Below are 22,983 nucleotides of genomic sequence, written 5' to 3' on the forward strand. Positions count from 1 at the left end.
GAAAGAAGCCCACATTGAGTAATAATCTACAAAATATTACTAACATTCTCTGCATGCTAACTACATTTCGAAGAAAGTTACTAGTCTACTACATTGTTTACCTGGAATTTGAACATTTCATCTGCAGCTGCATTCATAATGTTACATATCTAGAAAGAATAACAACAATAGTTTAATTATACTTGAATCAGAAAGTAAAAATATGCAGCCAAACACTAGATGGTAAAACAACAGGCAAATATTTTCTTGAATATCTGCACATATAAAAGTGTTAAACACTCTTTATCTTAAGGGCAGTGTATATAAGACACAAAGGGGTTAAAAACTTATCTTGATGTATTGCTCCTTATTTATTTTTTCAACTGATCCATAAAAAACACATTTTCAGCATTTTTTAGGCAAGATCAGTCAGAATAAGTTATATTCCCTCCAATGATACTGCGCTCTCATATAGCAATTCCGTATTACGTAGTCGTGTCACTCAAAAAAAAAAGTGAAAAAAGAAAAAACCATAGCGTGATACTGTATTGGTATAGCAATTCCTTGTTTAAAGTCACCACAGTGTCACACATCTATCTGTGCATCCTTCCACCAAAGTGCTTATGGGTATTGCAGGTTCTCATCCAATATTATGGCTGCCAGAACACAGGCATCAATAATTTCCACAAATCACCAGATGTCCAAACTTCCTGCAATCCCAATGCTAAATGACACCTCCTTATGTGTACACCAAAACAGGGTCTTACAGGTTCTCACTTCTCACCATAGATAATGGCTAAAATTTACAATACATACATACAAATGTATATTTCTCTTAAAGTACAATTTAATATAAATAAAATGTTTCCTATGCTGCTGTCGCTTACAGTAGGTAGTGAAAATCTGATAGATCTGACAGGTTATGGACTAGTCCATCTCCTCATGGGGGTCTGAATTACTTCCTTATTTACTAAAGCACTTACTGAGGTGCAGTTGCTCAGTCCAACTGCTAAAATGATGTGCAAACAAGAAGAGAAGCTGATGGACATCTTTGTATAGATGCTTTCTGAGGAGTACTTTTGTAAAGAATAAAGGTAATACTGGGATGGACTAGTCCAAAATCTGTCAGCTTTTAAAGACCTACTGTAAGAGACATCAACATAGTCACAGTGCATTTTAACTCTGGGAGAAAGAACATTTTATATGAAATTTTAATTTAAATTCTTTTAGCGATAGTGGTTATTTAATGTTAGTAACTTTTTACTTATTGGGCACTTCAAAAATGTAAATTAGATAAGCTAAACAGATAAGGACCCTTATTTCATTCTTTTATCCCCTAAGTTTTCTTCGAAGAGATCATTTCTCATCTTACCTACAAAACAACACTTTCTCATCTAATAAATGAAAAAGTAAAAAAACGGAGGTAAGAAGCAACATCAAGCAAATGTTGAGTGTTTTCTGGTTTAATTAGAGCTTAAAAAGTACAGTGGGATGCGAAAGTTTGGGCAGTCTTGTTAATTGTCATGATTTTCCTGTATAAATCATTGGTTGTTATGATAAAAAATGTCAGTTAAAGAGGATCTGTAACATCAAAAGATCCCCTGGGGGGTACTCACCTCGGGTGGGGGAAGCCTCCGGATCCTAATGAGGCTTCCCACGCCGTCCTCTGTCCCACGGGGGTCTCGCTGCAGCCCTCCATACAAGATGACATCATTATTTACCTTCCCGGCTCCTGCGCAGGTGCTCTGACGGCTGACGGCTCCGAAACTACACGGAAATACCCGATCGCCGCCGGGTCTGCTCTACTGCGCAGGCGCAAGTTTCCGGCGCCTGCGCAGTAGAGCGGACCTGACTGAGATCGGGTATTTCCGTGTAGTTCGGAGCGGAAAGCAGCCACAGCGCCCCCGCTGGAGCCAGCAAAGGTAAATATTGATTTTACAGTCGAGTCTGTCGCCGGCTGTTCGGAGGGCTGCAGCGAGACCCCCGTGGGACAGAGGACGGCGTGGGAAGCCTCATTAGGATCCGGAGGCTTCCCCCACCCGAGGTGAGTACCCCCCAGGGGATGTTTTTGAGGTTACTGAGTCTCTTTAAATATATCATATAGGAGACACACATTGATAAGTGAAATGAAGTTTATTGGATTCACATAAAGTGCACAATAATTGTTTAAATAAATTTAGGTAGGTGCATACATTTGGGCACTGTTGTCATTTTATGGATTTCAAAATCTTTAGAACTAATTATTGGAACTCAAATTGGCTTAGTAAGCTCAGTGACCCCTGACCTACATACACAGGTGAATCCAATTATGAGAAAGAGTATTTAAGAGGGTCAATTGTAAGTTTCCCTCCTCTTTTAATTATCTCTATAGGGTAGCAACATGGGGGTCTCAAAACAACTCTCAAATGACCTGAAGATAAAGATTGTTCACCATCATGGTTTAGGGAAAGGATACAGAAAGCTGTCTCAGATATTTCAGCTGTCTGTTTCCACAGTTAGAAACATATTGAGGAAATGGACGGCCACAGGCAGGCTCAGTTCAAGTTAAGGCTCCAAGTGGCAGACCAAGAAAAATCTTCTAAACAGAAGCGACGAATGGTGAGAACAGTCAGTGTCAACCCACAGACCAGCACCAAAGACCTACAACATCATCTTGCTGCAGATGGAGTAACTGTGCATTCTTCAACCATTCGATGCACTTTACACAAGGAGATGCTGTATGCAAGAGTGATGCAGAGAAAGCTTTTACTCCACCCACAGCACAAACAGAGCTGCTTGAGGTATGCTAAAGCACATTTGGACAAGCCAGCTTCATTTTGGAATAAGGTGCTGTGGACTGATAAAAGTAAAATTTAGTTATTTGGGCATAACAAAGGGCATTATGCATGGAGGAAAATCAACACAGCATTCCAAGAAAAACACCTGCTACCTACAGTAAAATATGGTGGTGGTTCCATAATGCTGTGGGGCTGTGTGGCCAGTGCAGGGACTGGGAATCTTGTCAAAGATGAGGGACACATGGATTCCACTCAGTATCAGTAGATTCTGGAGACCAATGTCCAGGAATCAGTGATAAAGCTGAAGCTGCGCCAGGGCTGGATCTTTCAACAAGACAACGACCCTAAACACTGCTCAAAATCCACTAAGGCATTCATGCAGAGGAACAAGTACAACGTTCTGGAATGGCCATCTCAGTCCCCAGACCTGAATATAATTGAAAATCTGTGGTGTGAGTTAAAGAGAGATTTCCATGCTCGAAAGCCATCAAACCTGAATGAACTAGAGATGTTTTGTAAAGAGGAATGGTCCAAATTACCTTCAAGCAGAATCCAGACTCTCATTGGAACCTACAGGAAGCGTTTAGAGGCTGTAATTTCTGCAAAAGGAGGATTTATTAATTAAATATTGATTTCATTTCTTTTTTTGTGGTGCCCAAATTTATGCACCTGCCTAATTTTGTTTAAACAATTATTGCACACTTTCTGTAAATCCAATAAACTTAATTTTACTTCTCAAATATCACTGTGTGTGTCTCCTATATGTTATATTATCTGACATTTTTTATTGTAACAACCAACGATTTATACAGGAAAATCATGACGATTAACAAGGTTGCCCAAACTTTCACATCCCACTGTATTTTATTGATGAGATGTAGAAATATTTCCTGTGAGGAAGTTCAGGTGAAAAGCTAATTGAATACGGGCCAAGGGGGATGATGCACTAACCACCGTATTATTAAACATTGAAGGGTATCTGAGATGAAACACATCTCAGGTTCCATACTTACCTGGGGCTTCCTAAACCACCCTGGTAGTTTATTTTTTTGCGGCACTTGGCCACGGGTGGGTTTTTTTAAGCTATTTTGTGTCATGTAGCTAGCCTAGCGCTAGCTACATGATTCCCCCCTCCCTGCGGCATCCCTCCCACCCCTCCGATCGCCACCGGCGATCATACCCAACAGGAAATCCCGCTCTGAACAGGATTTCCTGTTAGGGCTTCCCTCATCGCCATGGCAACGATCGGAATGAGGTCATCGACATCATGACGTCAGGGGGAGTCCCGATCCACCCCATAGCGCAGCCTGGCGGTGATTGGCCAGGCTGCGCTGAGGGTCGGGGGGGGCCCTCTTTCGCGGCGCGTAGCGGCGACGATCGAACTAAACACGCAGCTAGCAAAGCTAGTTGCATGTTTAAAAAAAAAAAAAAGTAAAAAAATACCCACTAGGGGCTGAGCAATCCACCGCGGCAGTAAAGGACGAGCTGAGCCCGTCCATACTGCTAAGGTGGTTAAGCCCCCTTGAGGCCTCTCAGTTCCTCGTCCTCTCCCCGGGTGGCTCCTGTCCCTCCACAGTACAGCCAGTAGCCTGGCTAAGTTGCGCTTCACTGTGCATGTGTGGCAAAGGGGGTTAAGGAAGCCCTGGGTAAGTATGGTACCTGAGATGTGTTTCATCTCAAGTTCACTTTAACTCTGCCCATTTAATACTAAGCCCATCCTCTTTCTCCTGTGATTTGTTTGAATGGTGCAGAACCATGAATAATCACACATGGTAAGAACAAATTTAGACATTGCTCATTCCCACCCAAGGAGAAAACAACAGTTCACAGATTACAGGGATATTGGGCAAGTGCAGGACAGTGATTTATTTTTCTGGTTGAACTTAATAGACAGATGTCTTCCTTCAATCAAGCTATGCCACTATGGGGTGTATGCAATAAACTGCATTAAGCAGAATAATGTGTCTTTCCACACAATTACATGTATTGCATTATGCTCTACTCATGGCACGTAAAACTTCACACCATGTTTTCTACTTATCCTTACTCAGAACAGGGTTTTTTTTTTACTGATACTTCAGTTTTATGTTTCATATCAAATGTACATTTCTATATAGTAAATATCAATAGTAAACTTACAAATCCACTTTCTGCAACATATGTTGGAAGCCCACTAACCAAAGCCCAATGATCTGCTGGGGGGTTTCTTGCATAGAAAAGAAAGAAAGAAAGATAATATCAAAGTATTTTTTTTTAGTTAACTATATAATATTATTTGTTTGTTTTTTGTAGTAATTATAGCAAGACACTCCAAGACCTTTAAAGACTTTCTTAAAACTGTGTATATAACATCAATAAGAAATTAATGTAAACCTGCACTAAGAGATTTATGTACTCTGCAACTTAGAAAAGGTTAACTGCCTGCCTACCAGGTTTATGCGTTGTATTCAAACCTGTAGGTACATAACACCAAACAGCAGTCTTGCGTAGAGCGTGAGAAGGGGAGGTGTGTGTGTATAGACGCTATATGAATATCATATATCACTAAAAAAGGGACCGGTATGTGCGTATTAACTCTGTCGCGGGTGCAGAGCATAAACAGAAACTGGGATTTAAGTGTTAGGGTGTTACTTTATGGTGTCAATTAGGAAGTCAGCTGTATATATATATATATATATATATATATATATATATATATATATATATATATATATATATATATATATATATATATATACAGGGTGGGCCATTTACTGTATATGGATACACCTTAATAAAATGGGAATGGTTGGTGATATTAACTTCCTGTTTGTGGCACATTAGTATATGTGAGGGGGAAACTTTTCAAGATGGGTAGTGACCCTAGCGGCCATTTTGAAGTCGGCCATTTTGAATCCAACTTTTGTTTTTTCAATAGGAAGAGGGTCATGTGACACATCAAACTTATTGGGAATTTCACAAGAAAAACGTAACTTTATTCTTTCATGAGTTATTTACAAGTTTCTGACCACTTATAACATGTGTTCTGCCCATTGTGTTGGATTGTCAATGCAACCCTCTTCTCCCACCCTTCACACATTGATAGCAACACCGCAGGAGAAATGCTAGCACAGGCTTCCAGTATCCGTAGTTTCAGGTGCTGCACATATAGTATTTTCACAGCATAGACAATTGCCTTCAGATGACCCCAAAGATAAAAGTCTAAGGGGGTCAGATCAGGAGACCTTGGGGGCCATTCAACTGGTCCACGACGACCAATCCACTTTCCAGGAAACTGTTCATCTAGGAATGCTCGGACCTGACACCCATAATGTGGTGGTGCACCATCTTGCTGGAAAAACTCAGGGAACGTGCCAGCTTCAGTGCATAAAATGGGAAGCACATCATCATGTAGCAATTTCGCTGGCCCCCAAGGTCTCCCGATCTGACCCCCTTAGACTTTTTTCTTTAGGGTCATCTGAAGGCAATTGTCTATGCTGTGAAGATACGAGATGTGCAGCACCTGAAACTACGGATACTGGAAGCCTGTGCTAGCATTTCCCCTGCGGTGTTGCTATCAGTATGTGAAGAGTGGGAGAAGAGGGTTGCATTGACAATCCAACACAATGGGCAGCACATTGAACACATTTTATAAGTGGTCAGAAACTTGTAAATAACTCATGATAGAATAAAGTTATGTTAAAACCAAGCACACCATTGTTTTTCTTGTGAAATTCCCAATAAGTGTGATGTGTCACATGATCTTCTTCCTTTTGAAAAAACAAAAGTTGGATTCAAAATGGCTGACTTCAAAATAGCCGGCATGGTCACCACCCATCTTAAAAAGTTTCCCCCCTCACATATACTAATGTGCCACAAACAGGTAGTTAATATCACCAACCATTCCCATTTTATTAAGGTGTATCCATAATGTATAAATGGCCCACCCTGTATATATATATATATATATATATATATATATATATATATATATATATATACATACATATATATATATATATATATATATATATATATATATATATATATATATATATATATATATATATATGTATATATATATATATATATATATATATATATATATATATATATATATATATATATATATATATATATAAAATTTCTGCATAAAGCCTTGGAGCTCAAATGATGCTCTGCAGCTGAAAGGGGTTTTATAGAAGAGGAGTGAAGAGTTATACTGTATAAGCATGAAGGAAATGGCAGGCCAATGCAGCAACTTTGGACTCCTCTGGCAGTGTACAAAACAAATCGAATATTTCAACAATGTGGGTATTAATTGACACTCATATTACATGACTGGAAAAAGAGTAAGGGTACCTAGGAAGCCCCCTGTAGACATTAGCTGATTCGGGGGTGTTTACCTAATCCCTGAATTATCAGAAAGCAGCAAAGAAGCCTACCCTTTTATTACCGGGCATTCTAATTGGTTAAGAGCTCTAGAAACCATCACTCCAATGCTGATAAACCATAGCAAGCTGCTCATTAGAACTGATGGGTTACCCTCTTGCTGTGTGTGGAGTATGGTCTGCACAGAGCCCCCCCCCCCCCCCCCACACACACACACACACTTTTGGAGAGTGTCCCCCAATGTTTTGGACGAAGTAAGCTAATATTGTTTTTGAACAAAGCCCCAAGCTGCTGGGTTTTCAAATTCCCTTGGGAGATGCATACTCTTTTTGCAAATATTAACATATGTTAATATATAACAGAAATTGTGAGATTGTTTTACAAACATGTTTTCCTCACAAAATTGTCAGGAAAATCCTTGCACTCTGTAAATGCATCAGTGCAAGATGATGTTCCCTTCTAACATCATGCCTGCTAATTAACAACAGAAGATATTGCATCCTCCACATATTAAGAGCAGTTATAATTTCATTCACATAGCAAGAGCAAATATAGCCTTCAAATAGTAAATGTAGGTATCATTCTCTCTATATTACATCATGTTCTCCACCCCCCCCCCCCCCCACACACACACACACACACACACATTTTTCACCACACTTCCCACATAAGAACTGCATATACCATGTCCTTCACATAGCAAGTGCAGATATTGTGCTCTCTATATAACATCACGTTATCTTGTCGTTATCCCCCCCACCCACACACACACACTTCCCTGCACTTCCCACATAACAACTGCAGATACCATGTCCTTCACATAAGAAGTGCAGATATGGCATTCACATAGTAACTGAAGAACTCATGCCACCCACATAACACTAGGGTGATTGTAATTTGATAATTACGATGATGCAAAATGTTGCAGAAAGTTTTGCAATTACAGCCATATGTAATTATGATTTATAATTGATTTTGCATAATCCATTTGTAATTTTGAGCAATTATGCAAAATTTCATATAATTTTTGCCCAACTTTAGCGGTTAATTTCATATGTGCTATTGTCTCCAAAAGTGGAAACAGGTAAAAAAATATTTTTCAAAAAGACCTTATAGTTTTTGAGAAAATCAGTTTTAAAAATGTAAGTGTAAAATGTTTTTTTTAAACTCAGAAAAGTAGCACTTTAACCACTTGATGACCCAGCCTTTACCCCCCCTTAAGGACCCGCGCTGATTTTGCTGATCTGTGCTGGGTGGGCTCTACAGCCCCCAGCACAGATCAAACACCAGGCAGAGCGACCAGATCGCCCCCCTTTTTTCCCCACTAGGGGGATGATGTGCTGGGGGGGTCTGATCGCTCCTGCCTGCGTGTGGCTGGTGGGGGGGGCACCTCAAAGCCCTCTCCACCGCAGGATTCCCTCTCTTCCTCTCCTCTCTCCCTTCCCCGGAGATCGGAGGCTGCACAGGAACGGATCTGTCCTGTGCAGCCTCTAACAGGCTCCTGCCTGTCATGTGACAGCGATCCCCGGCCGCTGATTGGCCGGGGATCGCTGATCTGGTACTGTTAGCAGCGTTGTACAAATGTAAACAAAGCGGATTATTTCCGCTTGTGTTTACATTTAGCCTGCGAGCCGCGATCGGCGGCCCGCAGGCTATTCACGGAGCCCCCCGCCGTGAATTGACAGGAAGCAGGAGCGGCTGTTTCCTGATTAATCAGCCTGCAGCCGGCGACGCAGATCTGCGTCGCTGGTCCTGCAGCTGCCACTTTGTCGACGCGCGTTATTAGTGCGCGGTCGGCAAGTGGTTAAAAAGTATTTTTTTATTTGCACTTCTGAAATTTACTTAAAATCAATTTTTATGTCTTTTTTGTCTTTATGTATTTTTTTTTTTTAAACTTTTTTTCACACTTGTTCCCACTATTCCCCTGAACATACATACATATCAATGTTGGTGACAAAATCATGTACAGTAGCTTGGCCAATAATTGCAAATATCAGCAAAAAATTACTTGGGAATTACGTAAAATTAAGGTTCCTGATTACATTTACAAACAAACTTAATTATGATTATCCATGACATTTCGCATTACAATTTCACATTGTAATTGCAAATTGAAATGCAAAATCCCTATGCATTGTAGGAGAACACCAAGTGGAGCATTATAGCTATATGGGGACAATTATGCTCAGGTTTGTGTAAGGGGAAGGCTAAAGCTAGGGATGCTATAAGAGGAGCACTATACTTAGGGAAATTGCTGAAGAGCTAGAAATGGGGAATGGGGCAATATAATTATTATCTATGTAATTACCTATTATTATTATCTATGCACTGTATGTAGCACTGACCTCTTCAGCCCCACTTAACATTGCGTCGCTAACACTCAGCAGCTCAACTTTAACCCCTGCCAAAGTCATAGTCTAATGTCTTACAATATTATGCGTATGTATTTATATGCTGGTAACAGCTTATTCAGCACTGTACAGAGTACATAGTCATGTCATTGACTGCCTGCAGATGAGCTCATAATCTAACTCTACCATAGTCACAGTCTAATGTCTAATCACATTATTATTCTGTATTTATACAGCACTGGCATCTTCTGCAGCACTTTACACATAGTCATATCAGTCACTAATTGTCCTCAGCTCACAATCTCATCCCTACCATAGCCATACTTTAACACCAATTTTGGGGAGAAATATTTAACTTATAGTTTGGGATGTAGATGGAAAATAACATTTCTATAGCCTACTACATCACCAGTTCATGTCCTGTGATGCAGTCAATTCTATCCTGTGCTACTATACACATGCAGGTCCCATTCAGACTCTGTAGGGGTGGTTGATAAAAGCGGGCTTTGGGTGGGGAAAAGAAATCTGGCCCTGCCCAGTACTAAATTTAGTAAAAATTGTGACTCGTTATGGACTATCTTTGTTGTATTTTACTGTCCTTATTGCTTTTATTATTGCGTGAAAAACTACACAATAATCTTTAAAGCATCAAAAGCATTAAAAAGGGCAAGTCTATGCAACGTTTCGAGAGCAGCCTCCTCTCTTTATCAAGCCGACAAGCTTATCAAGGGCTTGTCGGCTTGATAAAGAGAGGAGGCTCCTCTCGAAACGTCGCATATATTGCCCTTTTTAATGCTTTTGATGCTTTAACCTCCTTAGTGGTAATCGCGAGTTAGGCTTGGGATGGAAATCCGCAGCTCAGAGCGGTAATCCAGTGCCTGAGTGAGTTATATGCAGGATCTGCTGCAGATCTCTCTGTGGTATGCTTTGTTCCTTGTTTTAGGGTCTAAAAGCTTGTGAAAAAATGGAATAGCTTTTGGACGCTAAATCTGGAAATAATCATAACAACCAGGGAGGTTAAAATAAAGAGCTTGAAATACATTTGAAGATGGTTCTGTTTCTGTTCTCTGGTAAATTCTGCTTGCTGTTCCTGGAGGCAGAGGGACAACGACCAAAAGCATGTCGCATCTGGATGGTGGGGTGCTGCCTTCTACTACTTGTCTACTAAACTACACAATAATAAAAATAAAAAAACAGCTTTCTAAAACAAAATATTGCTTATTCAGATTGCAAATGTTATTTTCATAACGTAGCTGAAAAAAATCAAGAAAATAAATCTTCACTAGTTTCCATTGAGACGCATTGTGTCCATTATTTTTGGCAAATAAAATAAATACAAATACTCACGGGATGACTTTAATGTCTTCTTTTCCATGTAAAATGTAATCAATAACCTTGTAAAATACAATTTCCTAAAAATAAAACACAATGATAAATTTCTGATATCTATCTGTCTTTTCCAATGTCTTTATCTGAGGGTTTAAAAAAAAAAAAAAAAAGGTGCGGGTCCAAAATGGGTGCCACAACATAGTACAAAGTTGAAAATGATCCTAAATAAACTTTATAAAAAAACTTTTCCTGCTGACAGGCTCAGAGAATCAGAAACATGTTACTGATAGGAAGGAATACATTCTTTAAAGATATTCATCATTGTACATTTCATAACAAATAGACAATCTCCTGCCACTATCGGAAGAGTAGCGATAGACAGAAATTGCTTTTTTCCCTTTCTGCCATTGCAGGTCACAGGGCGAATTAATCGAATTAATTCTGTGGTTTTGGAGTTTAATGTTATGTACCAGTACTACTGGTAAGTTGCCACCAGGAGAGATCTATAACCTGGGGGAATACAAGGTGCCTTTCCTCACCAGGTTGGAGATGCTATTTTTGTTTGGGTCATTAGGTGAGGTACCAGGACCTAGGTCCACAAAGGAGTCTGTGTGTTTTATTAGATAACTGCGGATGCTCCTGGGGAGATGTAATTTGTTGCCTCTTTGGTAGACTCTCTCCTGTATAAGGTATTGAGGCCTGATCGATTAAAGAGTAACTGTCAGGCTGCAAAAGCGAATTTAAACCTCTATTCTCCTGTGTTAAAGAGTTTAGAAGGAAGCCAAAAAGGCAATACTGAAGTTAAAAATCTCTCTTACTTTTGATGTGTGCTGAACAGCAAGGCTGTTAGACCCAAGCTCTTAAGAGGCCGAGAGGCCGCATACCATACTGCAAAGCATTCTGGGGCCCTCCCCTCGGCTGCTAGTGAGAAGTTACAGGCTCATGTTACAACGCAGTCCAGCTCACAGCACTGAAAAATCTCCGGGCAGAGTATACTGCATGAGTCCGCAATTGTGCCTAGCCACATGGCTAATTAATATTCACTGCACAGTAGTGTTGTCTTTTTTGTGAGTGGAATAATCAGGAAGCAGGGAGGACATGAGGACACATTTGGCTTCATAGGAGACAGACAAACATGGAACCTGCCATGAGCTGTCAGGAGCATCATTCTCTGCAAATACTATATAAAAATTCTGTGAAATCCAAACGTGGACAGTGAAATGCATATGTAATGTAAGTACAGCCAATCTTTAGCTACTGATATATGTGTTTTTTTTCTCTGAGGCCTTATACCTAACAGCTCCTCTTTAAAGAAACTGGTTGGTCCATTATCTACATGCAGGGTTTAAAAAGTATACATATTTTTAAATGTTGCACATTAACTGCTATCAAACTTCATCTCATGAAAAATCAAAATATCGCCACCTTTTCCTTCTAAATTAGGGACCTACTACTTGCTCAAAAACATATATCTGATCTCTGAACCTTAAAGGTCATTATAAATATGTGACCAGGGCCCTCTGGATGGGCTGAAGGTGCAATATATCATTTCAACTTACCCTCCCATCTGGTGTTCGTGGTCCAGCATATGGAGGAACCTCTCCCATTATAACTGGCCACAAGTCAAAGAATTCCTGAAACAAAAACAATAATTTAGGAGACAAACTCGATAGCAAACTCAATAGCAAGGTACTTTTAATAAATACACTCTGAAATATTATTTGGAAGCCTAAATAGAACAGCCCTAGTAATACTGCAGCATTATTTCATGGTTAATAAATGGTAAAAAAAAAGAAAAAAAAGAAAAAGGAATATAAGTTACAACTGTATCATGTTATTGGAACAAAAAGACCAACATTTTTTATGTATTAAGTATACCTTAAACCAGGCGTGTCAAACTCAATCAAGGGGCCAAAATTGAAAATGGAGTCTAATGCTGGGCATACACGGCGTTTGTCTCCCTTATCAATCGAGCCGCTGATGGCTCGATTGATAATATCGGACAGGTCCGATGACCTGCCGGATATATTCCCCGCTCGATCCCCGTCGGCGGACAATAGCGGGGAATCGAGCGGCTGATAATGAGCGCTGGCGGGGATGAGCGGGGATCAATCCGCGCGCAGGCGCGAACGAGCAGGCACGCGGCTGGGACGCGGTGGGGGTCGATCCGGCGGCTAATCGGCCGCCGGATCGACCCGTGTATTCCCAGCATAAGTCATGGGTCGAATTTTTATTAAGATCTAACATTTTCAAACAGTCTCGAAGTAAGTGGTGTTACTATAGTGGCCATAATGATGGCCTGCTTCTCCTCCCTTTTCTGAAGAGCATTGCAGCGGAGCAGTGCTATATTTACCTGCTCCAGCAATGCAGTGGGTCTCCTCTGTTTATTTCTGACAGCCACATGTTCTATGCCAGAGGTGCCCACACTTTTTTGCTTGTGAGCTACTTTAAAAAATTAGCAATTCAAAATGATATACTTACCGTATGTATAATTTTAGGAGCACACTTGTATATACAGAATAGAAAATGTAGTGGGGTCGGGATCTAACAAGAAGTCCTTCGCAATCTACCGGTAGATCGCAATCTACCTAATGGGCACCCCTGCTCTATGCTGTCATCCCCTGGCTCCCAAAGCATGTCACGTGATCGGGAGCCAAAGGTATGCAGCATAGAGTGAGCAGCTGCCAGTAAGAATGGAACCTATGCAGCCCTGGACCAGATAAATATTACAGAGTGTCAGGGAAGGAACAAGACAAGACAAGACAAATAACATTTATATCGTGCTTTTCTCCTGGCGGACTCAAAGTGCCAGAGCTGCAGCCACTAGGACGCGCTCTATAGGCAGTAGCAGTGTTAGGGAGACTTGCCCAAGGTCCCCTTCCTGAAGAGGAAAGGTTTACCATCCACATGTGGAGAAGTTCGGATCCCAAGAGGGGGCTCAATTCTAATTACAGTGTAGTGTGGGCTGTTGCTGTGTCCCTGCTCAAACTGACAAGGTTTTATCCAGAAATACTGCCACGGGTGTGCTCCTTTGGATGAGAAGACAGTGTGCAGTTGTTCTTTTACTGCATTAAATCATGCACTTTGAAAGCTCTTGGGAGCCACATAAAGTGGCAAGGCATGCGGTATTCGGCTCGCGGGCCTTACGTTTGACACCTTTGCCCTAAACATATCTCTGTAGTTAAATTGTGATTACAGCTCTGAATTAAACATCTATATGTGTCCTGGGCATTTAATAATATCAATAAATACACAAGCACAAATAGGCCCATGTTCAGGAAACACTAGTCGAGCAATCAGACATTAGGACGGTTAATATATACTGAATTATCAGTTACATCCTATTATAATTTGGTGGCAAAAAATTGTACTGGTAGATCAGGAGAGGAATAGAGGGAAATTGTACCCTTGACTTGAGCATTAAATCTATTTTCTAGATCTTCCTACATGTTTTAGCTTTGTAAAACAAAAATATATATATTAAATACACACAGAAATGTAAATGTAGCTGTATCATACAATACCTTTTCTTTTGTCATGTCTAGAAGACCAACAGAGTATCTATCGCAATTCAGGTATGCTCTCACTGTGTAAAAGGCCTTGTGGAATTGTCTTTCAATGTCTGTTAGCTCTTCAAATACTTTGTTTGCTGACCATAATAAAACCTACAATGCAAAAAAAGTCATTCAATTTGTTGTACATAATCATCAAAATGGAAAAAACAACCAATTAAAAATCAACCTAATTGCATTTGCGAAAGATCAGGCAAATGATTGATATCTCCCACATCAGCTTACTTTTGTCTCGTGAGCGGGCTACAGCAAAACCTCCCACCATCACAAAACACCCTTTAGCCAGTGTTAAGGAGCACTGGTCTGATGTTCTTTTTGTGATTAGTGATGGTCATTTCTTGGAGAACTCATGGAGAAGCATGTGATTTGTTTGATCAGCTGATACATTTGCAGTGATCACATCCTGCATTAGCACATGATTGATCATGACCAGCAAATCAGAAACTTACATATCTATCACCTGTCCAAACTGATCCCATGCTTCTTTATGAGTTATCCTAGACATACCCATTTGTGATCATTTAATTGTTCCTCCCTATATTGCTAAGCTACCAGTTCTTGAAAGGGAAACAGCTTTCCTGAAGTCTATATAAATATTATTACAAACAACAAGCGTAATCAAGTGTAATCTTCGTTTGGTGGGCAGTAAATATTTTAAATATGTATCCCTACCTACGCTACAAAAAATCCATACATATAAAGCAGCATTACCCACTATTGATGGAAATTACTGCAGGCTTCTCTTTGGGTTCATCTTGTGAAATGTTCGTAAATACACAATTTCCTTTATTCAGTTCACTTTTTCTCCTGATATTTTTTACATCTTACTAATAAAATGACTTCTAAGCCACCAGCAACCAAGGTAACAGAATCATACTGACAGTACTTTTTCACTTACTTTTTAGTATTTTTATTTTTCATTTGCTGAGTGCTGAAAAGCTATTTTAAACAGAAGATGAAAAATTATGAAAATTAATTTTTTCAGTTGCTGAACGCAGAAAAGTTATTTTTAAACAGACGATGAAAAATGATCTCTAAGGAGAAAACTTAGGAGAAAAGGGGAATTGAATAAGGGCCAATATGACATTGTGATTCACAGATGGGCACCTTTCTTTAGTAAGTAGTCTTTATTAGACTTTTCCTGCATCCCACTGGACCACTGCTCAGTGCAGCTTTGATAAATAAAGCCCCATGTATAAAAAATATTATTATGAAACAGTAATATAAAACATGATTTTGTAAACTTGTAAGCCTTAAAGTAAACTACAAACACTTTCATCAGTGTAAAGAGCCAAACAAACCTCTCTTTTAACACTCTCTGCCATGTCCATAAAACCTGTCCAACCTACCTCTCCCTCTAGATTGTAAGCCTTTGGGCAGGGTCCTCCTCCTTTTGTGTCCTACCTGATCATGCACCTCCATTACTGTGCACCCATGCTATGCATCTGAGTGAACCTAACTTGCCTAATCTCCATGCTCCCATCCAGTGACTGACTAAGCATTACCTTGTACTCATACTGTGCTGCATGATCTGGTCTTTCTTGTAATCCTGTATTGTCATATTGCTGTATGTCACCCCTAGATATTGTCTGTAACTTAAACTAATGTCCAGCGCTGCGTAATATGTTGGCACTTTATAAATACAACAAATAAATAATAAATAAATAAATAATATAGGTAAGATTCCAATATGATTGATTCACAAAGTCATGGATTACATATTTCACATACTTATTTCATTTATAATATAGAAATATTTTTTTCTTTTGTAGCCACATTACCTGGCCTCGCCGCGTCTCACAGTTGTGAAGGTAGCTTAGGTGGTAGATTTTCAGGTTTAAGGATGCAAAATTTAAATACTTCAAAAACACCTGGAATCAAGAAAAGTAGAGATCAGTAAATCTGTATAACAAAATATATAAAATATGTAGTATATGTGTTGGGGTTCACTGAAGCTGAACTCTGGGCAAAGACATTATTACAGAAATACAGAATTACAGAAATATTTCCTTCCCTTGTTTTCTTTCACTGACAATTGACTGTCTTTTCCTTAGGCATGCATTGTAATTAAAAACTGGTCTGATAAAATATTTTTAGATTTTTAGAAAAGTGATACGTTTTCTCATTGTTTTCATTGTAATGCTGTCTTTCTACTGCTGTCTACAAGATGGCGGCCATGAGTTTGTTTACATGACGTCACTCTAAGCGTAACACACGCTTACAGTGACGCATGGGGGAGGGAACAGCCAGAAAAGGCACAGCTTCCGAGAGAAGCTGTCGCTTTTTCAGCGGGGGAGAGGAATCAGTGATCGGGCACCGTAGCCTGATTCACTGATTGCCTGGCTAACGAACCGCGGGCCGGGAGAGCGCGTGCACGCGCGCGATCGGCCGCGGGAGCGCTCATGGTTCCTGGACGTAGTTTCTACGTCCAGGAACCAAAATAGGTTAAACATGTTGCTGATATCAAGCTCAAAAAATGCATCATTTTAATAAAACAACATGTTTCAGTATTTTCTATGTTATATTTGTGCTATTTTAAATTAAATGCAGCACTTAGGGCCTGTACACACTGCTGCGCTTGCGCTGCGTTTTTAAAATCGAATGCGATTTTTAAATCGCAACCTTCATGAGTAGGGCTGAGCTCTCGGATTCCGAATTTTGAGTTTGGCATCGGAATATGGCAGTTCCGAGTACACACTTGAAACTCGAAAATTCGGCAGTTACGAGTATCGAAATCGGTCAATATTGCCAAATTCCGTGGCTAATTGTGAAGCCCCTGTACATGCTATCATCACCAAACTTGGCAGGCGTATTAAGCAGATGAGTAGGAACATGGTAAAAAAAAAAGTTGTGAAAAGACTTTATAGTTCTTGAGCAAATCGATTTTAAAGTTTCATAGGAAACATGGTTTTTAAACTGTGTAAAATGACACTGTTGCAGTACAAGTTACTGCATTCCGAGTTCTGTATACATATTGTATACATTTCATGAAAACAGACAGCGTGGGGTCCCCCCTAACAAGCCTCATTAACCCCTTGTCTCCCATGCAGGCTGGGATAGCCAGAATGCGGAGTACCGGCCACGTGGGGCTTCACACCCTGAGCTATACAAGCCTGCATGGTCCATGGTATGGGGGGGTTCTGGAGGAGGAGAAGGGCGGGCAAGCCTCCCCCTCCCCCTTAGAGCCTTTGTCCAATCCATGGCCGGGGGGCTCTCCCCACCCCCGGTGCCCCAAGAGGAGGTGGGGGCCGCCGACGTCCTGGGGGGGTTCATGGTGCCATCCGGGGTCCCCTTTAACAAGCGGATCCCTGGAGGCCGCCCCCTCCCCAGGAGAAATGAGTATAGGGGTACACAGTACCCCTAACCCATTTCCACAAAGAGTTAAAAAAAGAAATAAAAACACGACAATGAAAAAAGTCCTTTATTGTTCTAGATTAACCAGGGATACTTACCTTGCGATAATCCCACGCCAGTATCCTCAGGAGTGGTCCCACGCCAGTATCCTCCTAGCACATCCCACCACTCTCCCACACCGATGAACTCCCGCCACTGAATGGTCACAGTCAGCCTCTGCATCTGTATAGCAGAGGCTGGGAACACGAAAATGTTGCCTTTGAAACAAGAAATTTTGGCAAACAGTGCAATCAAAATGGCCGCTGGGAAATCCCCGATTGCTGGAGGCCACAGTAGAGTGGCAAAACCAGTCATTTTTCACATAGATGGTGGGTCCATGTGACCAGAGCAGGAGGTGCCGTGGCCCCCTGGACCCACCCATTAATTTGAAACAACGCTCATTCTGACACTCTGACGTGGCCTCTGGGGAACGGGGATTCCCCAGCAGCCATTTTGTTTGTGGCACTGTTTGCCAAAATTTCTTGTTTCAGAAAACAATTTTCATGTTTCCAGCTTATGCAATACAGATTGCAGAGGCTTTCTACAGCCATTCACCCCCGGGAGTTGGGCAGGTGCATAGGACCTCCTAAGAGGATACTGGCACGGGACCACTTCTGAGGATACTGGTGTGAGATTATCGCAAGGCAAGTATCCCTGTTTAATTGAGAATAATAAAGGTCTTTTTGTTGTTGTTGTGTTTTTGTTTAATTTTTTAACTGTTTGTGCAAATGGGTAAGGGGCACTATATACCCCTATACCCTTTTCACCTGGGGAAGACCTCTGTGGATCCATTTGCTAAAGGGGAAGTGGTCCCACAAAGGGGCGTTTCTACCATAGAACACAAGGGGCGAGGCGCACCAGGTGACTGGCAGCGAGGGGGTGTCGCCACGAACCCCCCCCCCCCCCGCAGCGGCAGAGCAGGATGGGAAGCAGCGCCGAAGGAGGGGCAGCAGGGAAAGAGGCGGGGAGGGAGGCCAGAACCCCTTCTCCCTCTCCTGGATCCCCTCCTTCTGCCTTTACCATATATATAATATGAGGGATCACCTACACAATTTGTTCATAGTATTCAAAATCTGTTGGTCCTCATGCTAAATGGAGGTTATAAGATTGGTCAGTGATTGGCCAATCAAAACTGAATGTGTGAATCAGTTTTAAGTCACCTCTAAATTTAGACCATAACAATAGGCTACTAGAAATATTTTATAATGGAAAGCACAAAACATACACGAAAAACAAAGAGCATGATGATTTTTTAAACTGATTTTTTTGGGTTCAGTGAAATGTACAATACATGTTTGCAGTCTTCCTACTATACCTTTACAAAGTCCTATTAACGATCACATTTCTTTCAGTTTGTAGTGTTTCCTTCTTAGTGGTAACCCAGGTCCAAAGACCAGTTCTAAATCAGACTCCATTCTAACAACTGGTGAAATGCTTACAGTTTCCATAACTGGAACCCAAGAATGTGAACTGTCAAAGGATAATTTCATTTTTAGTGGTATAGCAGAATATCCCTTTTACTTCCCTCTGGCCATGTCAGGCGTAAGCTGGTAGTATCATTTGGCCTAGTAGTAGAAAAACATGAGATCAAAGACCCTAGTGTGTCACACTATTTATAATCTGAACATTTGTATAGCGCTTTTCTCCTGTCGGACTCAAAGCGCTCAAGAGCTGCAGCCACTGGGACGCGCTCAGGAGGCCACCCTGCAGTGTTAGGGAGTCTTGTCTTAAACTCCTTACTGAATAGGTACTTGACCTAGCCAGGATTCGAACCCTGGTCTCCCATGTCAAAGGCAGAGCCCTTAACCAGTACACTATCCAGCCATATTTATGTATGTTATGTCTAGCTTGTGTTTAGTAATACTGCTATTTGAATGACAGATCTGCTTTAGTTGACTAGGTCCTGTAAACCTTTAACTGTCAAATAGAAGAAATAAAAAAATAAAAAAAAAAGTTGGCAGTTGAGAGACTATTGGGCAAGATTTAACAAAACAATGCTAAATATAAACTAAGTATACTTACATCTTCATCGTATTTTGTGAAGAATGGTCCATCCGTCTTGTTTACTGCCATAATAACTGCAACAACGTCTTTGCCATTCATGATAGGTGTAGCCAGTATATTTCTTGTGTCATATTCTGTAAGCTCATCTGCAAACTTGCTGTAAGCTGTGCACTGTGTGACAGGTGAAGAAATAAGAAAATATTATTGCACGTTTATAAGATTTATTCTGTATAACAGTAGTTCAAAAGGCAAAACCATACAGTGCTACTAAAAAGTTTCAATAGCTCTAAAAAGAATGGTGACATAACATGTTGGGCCGAATCCAATTCACTTTTTATAATTTTTCATCTTCTTTTTAAAATAACTTTTGCACTCTGCATTTGAAAAAGTACCAAAAAGTAGGTAGAAAAAGTACTGTTCAAATTATTCTGAATATTTTCCTGCATACTGGGGGCTTAAAATTCATCTTATTTATAAAGTGAAAATATCATCTAGGAGAATATTTTGGGGAAAAAATGTATTGCAGCGGGCCTATTGTATGTTTGCACAAAAATTCTGGCACTAGAGAAATAAGAACTCAGTAAAAAATTAGGCCAAAACATTACGTTTCTGTATTTAAATGGAATCCGATCTAAGAGGGATATGGAGGCTTCCATATTTATTTCCTTGCAAACTATGCCACTTGCCTGGCAGCCCTGTTGATCTTCTGGTATAAGAAGTGTCTGAGTCAAAACCTTCAAACAAACATACAGGTAATTCAGCAAAACCTGAGTCAGAGTACCTGATCTGCTGCATGCTTGTTCAGGGTCTATGGCTAAAAGTACTAGAGACACAGGATCAGGAGGGCTGCCAGGAAACAGGTATTGTTTAAGAACAAACAGATATGGCAGCCTCCATATCCCTCTCACCTCGGGTTCCCTTTAAAGAGACACTGAAGCGAAAAAAAAACTATGAAATAATGATTTGTATGTGTAGTACAGCTAAGAAAAAAAAACATTAGCAGTAGAGACACAAGTCTAATATTGTTTCCAGTAAAGGAAGAGTTAAGAAACTCCAGTTGTTATCTATGCAAATTAGCCATTGAACTCCAGGCAGGGGCGTAACTAGGCCCCACCGGGCCCCCCCTGCAGATTTTCAGATTTTCCCCTGGGGCCCGCTCGCGGCCGTTTTGTGGGTGCTGGAGGGGTGGCAGCATGAGGGGAAAGCCTTGCCCACAGTCGGCGGGGAGAGGGGTAGTTCCCCCCTCTCCCTCACCTCGGGGCTCTCCCCTCTGCGCTCCCCTCCAGCTCGTAAGTGTGTGGGGCTGTGGTGGGCAGCGGGCAGCGGCGGGCAGATACATACCTGCTTCCGTGCGTTCCATCGGAGAGTTCTCCCTCTAGCGGCTGACGTCACTTCCGGAAGTGACGTCAGCCGCTAGAGGGAGAAGTCTCCGATGGAACGCACGGAAGCAGGTATGTATCTGCCCACCGCTGCCCGCTGCCCGCTGCCCACCACAGCCCCACACACTTACGAGCTGGAGGGGAGCGCAGAGGGGAGAGCCCCGAAGTGAGGGAGAGGGGGGAACTACCCCTCTCCCCGCCGACTGTGGGCAAGGCTTTCCCCTCATGCTGCCACCCCTCCAGCACCCACAAAACGGCCCCGAGCGGGCCCCAGGGGGGGGCCGGGCCCCCCCGCGGGCGCAGGGGCTGCAGGGCCTATTCCTACGCCCCTGACTCCAGGACTGCTGAAAAGCTTTATGGAGATGAAGATTTCATTTTTCTGCACGACCTGGCACCTGCTCACAGTGCCAAAACCACTGGTAAATGGTTTACTGACCATGGTATTACTATGCTCAATTGGCCTGCCAACTCTCCTGACCTGAACCCCATAGACAATCTGTGGGATAGTGTGAAGAGAAAGTTGAGAGACGCAAGACTCAACACTCTGGATGAGCTTAAGGCCGCTATCAAAGCATCCTGGGCCTCCATAACACCTGAGCAGTGCCACAGGCTGAATGCCTCCATGCCACGCCGCATTGAAGCAGTCATTTCTGCAAAAGGATTCCTGACCAAGTATTCAGTGCATAACTGAACATAATTATTTGAAGGTTGACTTTTTTTGTTTTAAAAACACTTTTCTTTTATTGGTCGGATGAAATATGCTAATTTTTTGAGATGGGAAATTTGGGTTTTCATGAGCTGTATGCCAAAATCATCAATAAGGAAAACAATAAAAGGCTTGAACTACTTCAGTTGTGTGTAATGAATCTAAAATATATGAAAGTCTAATGTTTATCAGTACATTACAGAAAATAATGAACTTTATCACAATATGCTAATTTTTTGAGAAGATCCTGTATTATCTGGAAAAAGTTTTGGAACTATTTGTAAAGACTTGAAGTCTTAACAGTCTACCATCAGACAGGTTGTTTACAAATGGGGGCAACTGAATACCATTGTTTCCCTTAGCGGAAGTGGTAAACCATCAAAGGTCACATCAAGACCAAAAGCGTATAATACTCTAAAATGACCTCAGACAAACTTAAGGTGCCCACTAACTGTCCAATTTCTAGCGAAAAATCGTTAGAGAGAACAGAAATTCTGATCGGATTGGTTGAAAATAATCTCAGTTGATGGACACAATCGATTCTGAACAATTATAAAAAAAAATCATCCGACTGAATTTTTGTCAAACCAAAATTTGGACTTACTTGGTTGGTTGTAATAGATAGGAAGCAAAGATTGGTTCATTGATGGTGTAGTGAACGATTTTTCTTGCGATCAGAATTTCTGATCACTCGAACGATTTTTTGCTAGAAATTGGACCGTTAGTGGCCACCTTAAAGGGACACTGTAGGGGGGTCAGGGGAAAATGAGTTGAAGTTACCCGGGGCTTCTAATGGTCCCCCACAGACATCCTGGGCCCGCACAGCCACTCCCTAATGCTGTGGCCCCGCCTCTGGTTCACTTCTGGAATTTCAGACTTTGAAGTCTGAAAACCACTGCGCCTGCGTTACCGTGTCCTCACTCCCACTGATGGCACCAGGAGTGTACTGCGCAGGCCCAGTATGGTCTGTGCCTGCGCCGTGCGCTCCTGGTGACATCAGGGGAATTGAGGACACGGCAACGCAGGCGCAGTGGTTTTCAGACTTTAAAGTCTGAAATTCCAGAAGTGACCCGAAGGCGGGGTCGGAGCATTGGTGAGTGGCTGCGCGGCACAGGATGTCTG

General features: G+C 41.4%; 1 protein-coding gene across 1 annotated transcript in view; it reads right to left on the bottom strand.

Annotated features, from left to right (window-relative positions):
- The window catches only part of LOC137506108 (rod cGMP-specific 3',5'-cyclic phosphodiesterase subunit beta-like), a 93,267-nt gene that overhangs the window by 62,606 nt on the left and 7,678 nt on the right, over positions 1-22,983 (bottom strand). The window contains exons 2-8 of the mRNA XM_068233575.1: positions 19,795-19,947; positions 16,161-16,250; positions 14,332-14,472; positions 12,367-12,441; positions 10,826-10,890; positions 4,896-4,962; positions 102-149 (exon numbers count right to left, since the gene is read on the bottom strand). Of these exons, the coding sequence (XP_068089676.1) occupies positions 102-149; positions 4,896-4,962; positions 10,826-10,890; positions 12,367-12,441; positions 14,332-14,472; positions 16,161-16,250; positions 19,795-19,947 (639 nt within the window). The remainder of the gene's footprint in view (positions 1-101; positions 150-4,895; positions 4,963-10,825; positions 10,891-12,366; positions 12,442-14,331; positions 14,473-16,160; positions 16,251-19,794; positions 19,948-22,983) is intronic.

Source organism: Hyperolius riggenbachi, chromosome 1, assembly GCF_040937935.1.
Source record: "Hyperolius riggenbachi isolate aHypRig1 chromosome 1, aHypRig1.pri, whole genome shotgun sequence".
Lineage (NCBI taxonomy): Eukaryota > Metazoa > Chordata > Amphibia > Anura > Hyperoliidae > Hyperolius > Hyperolius riggenbachi.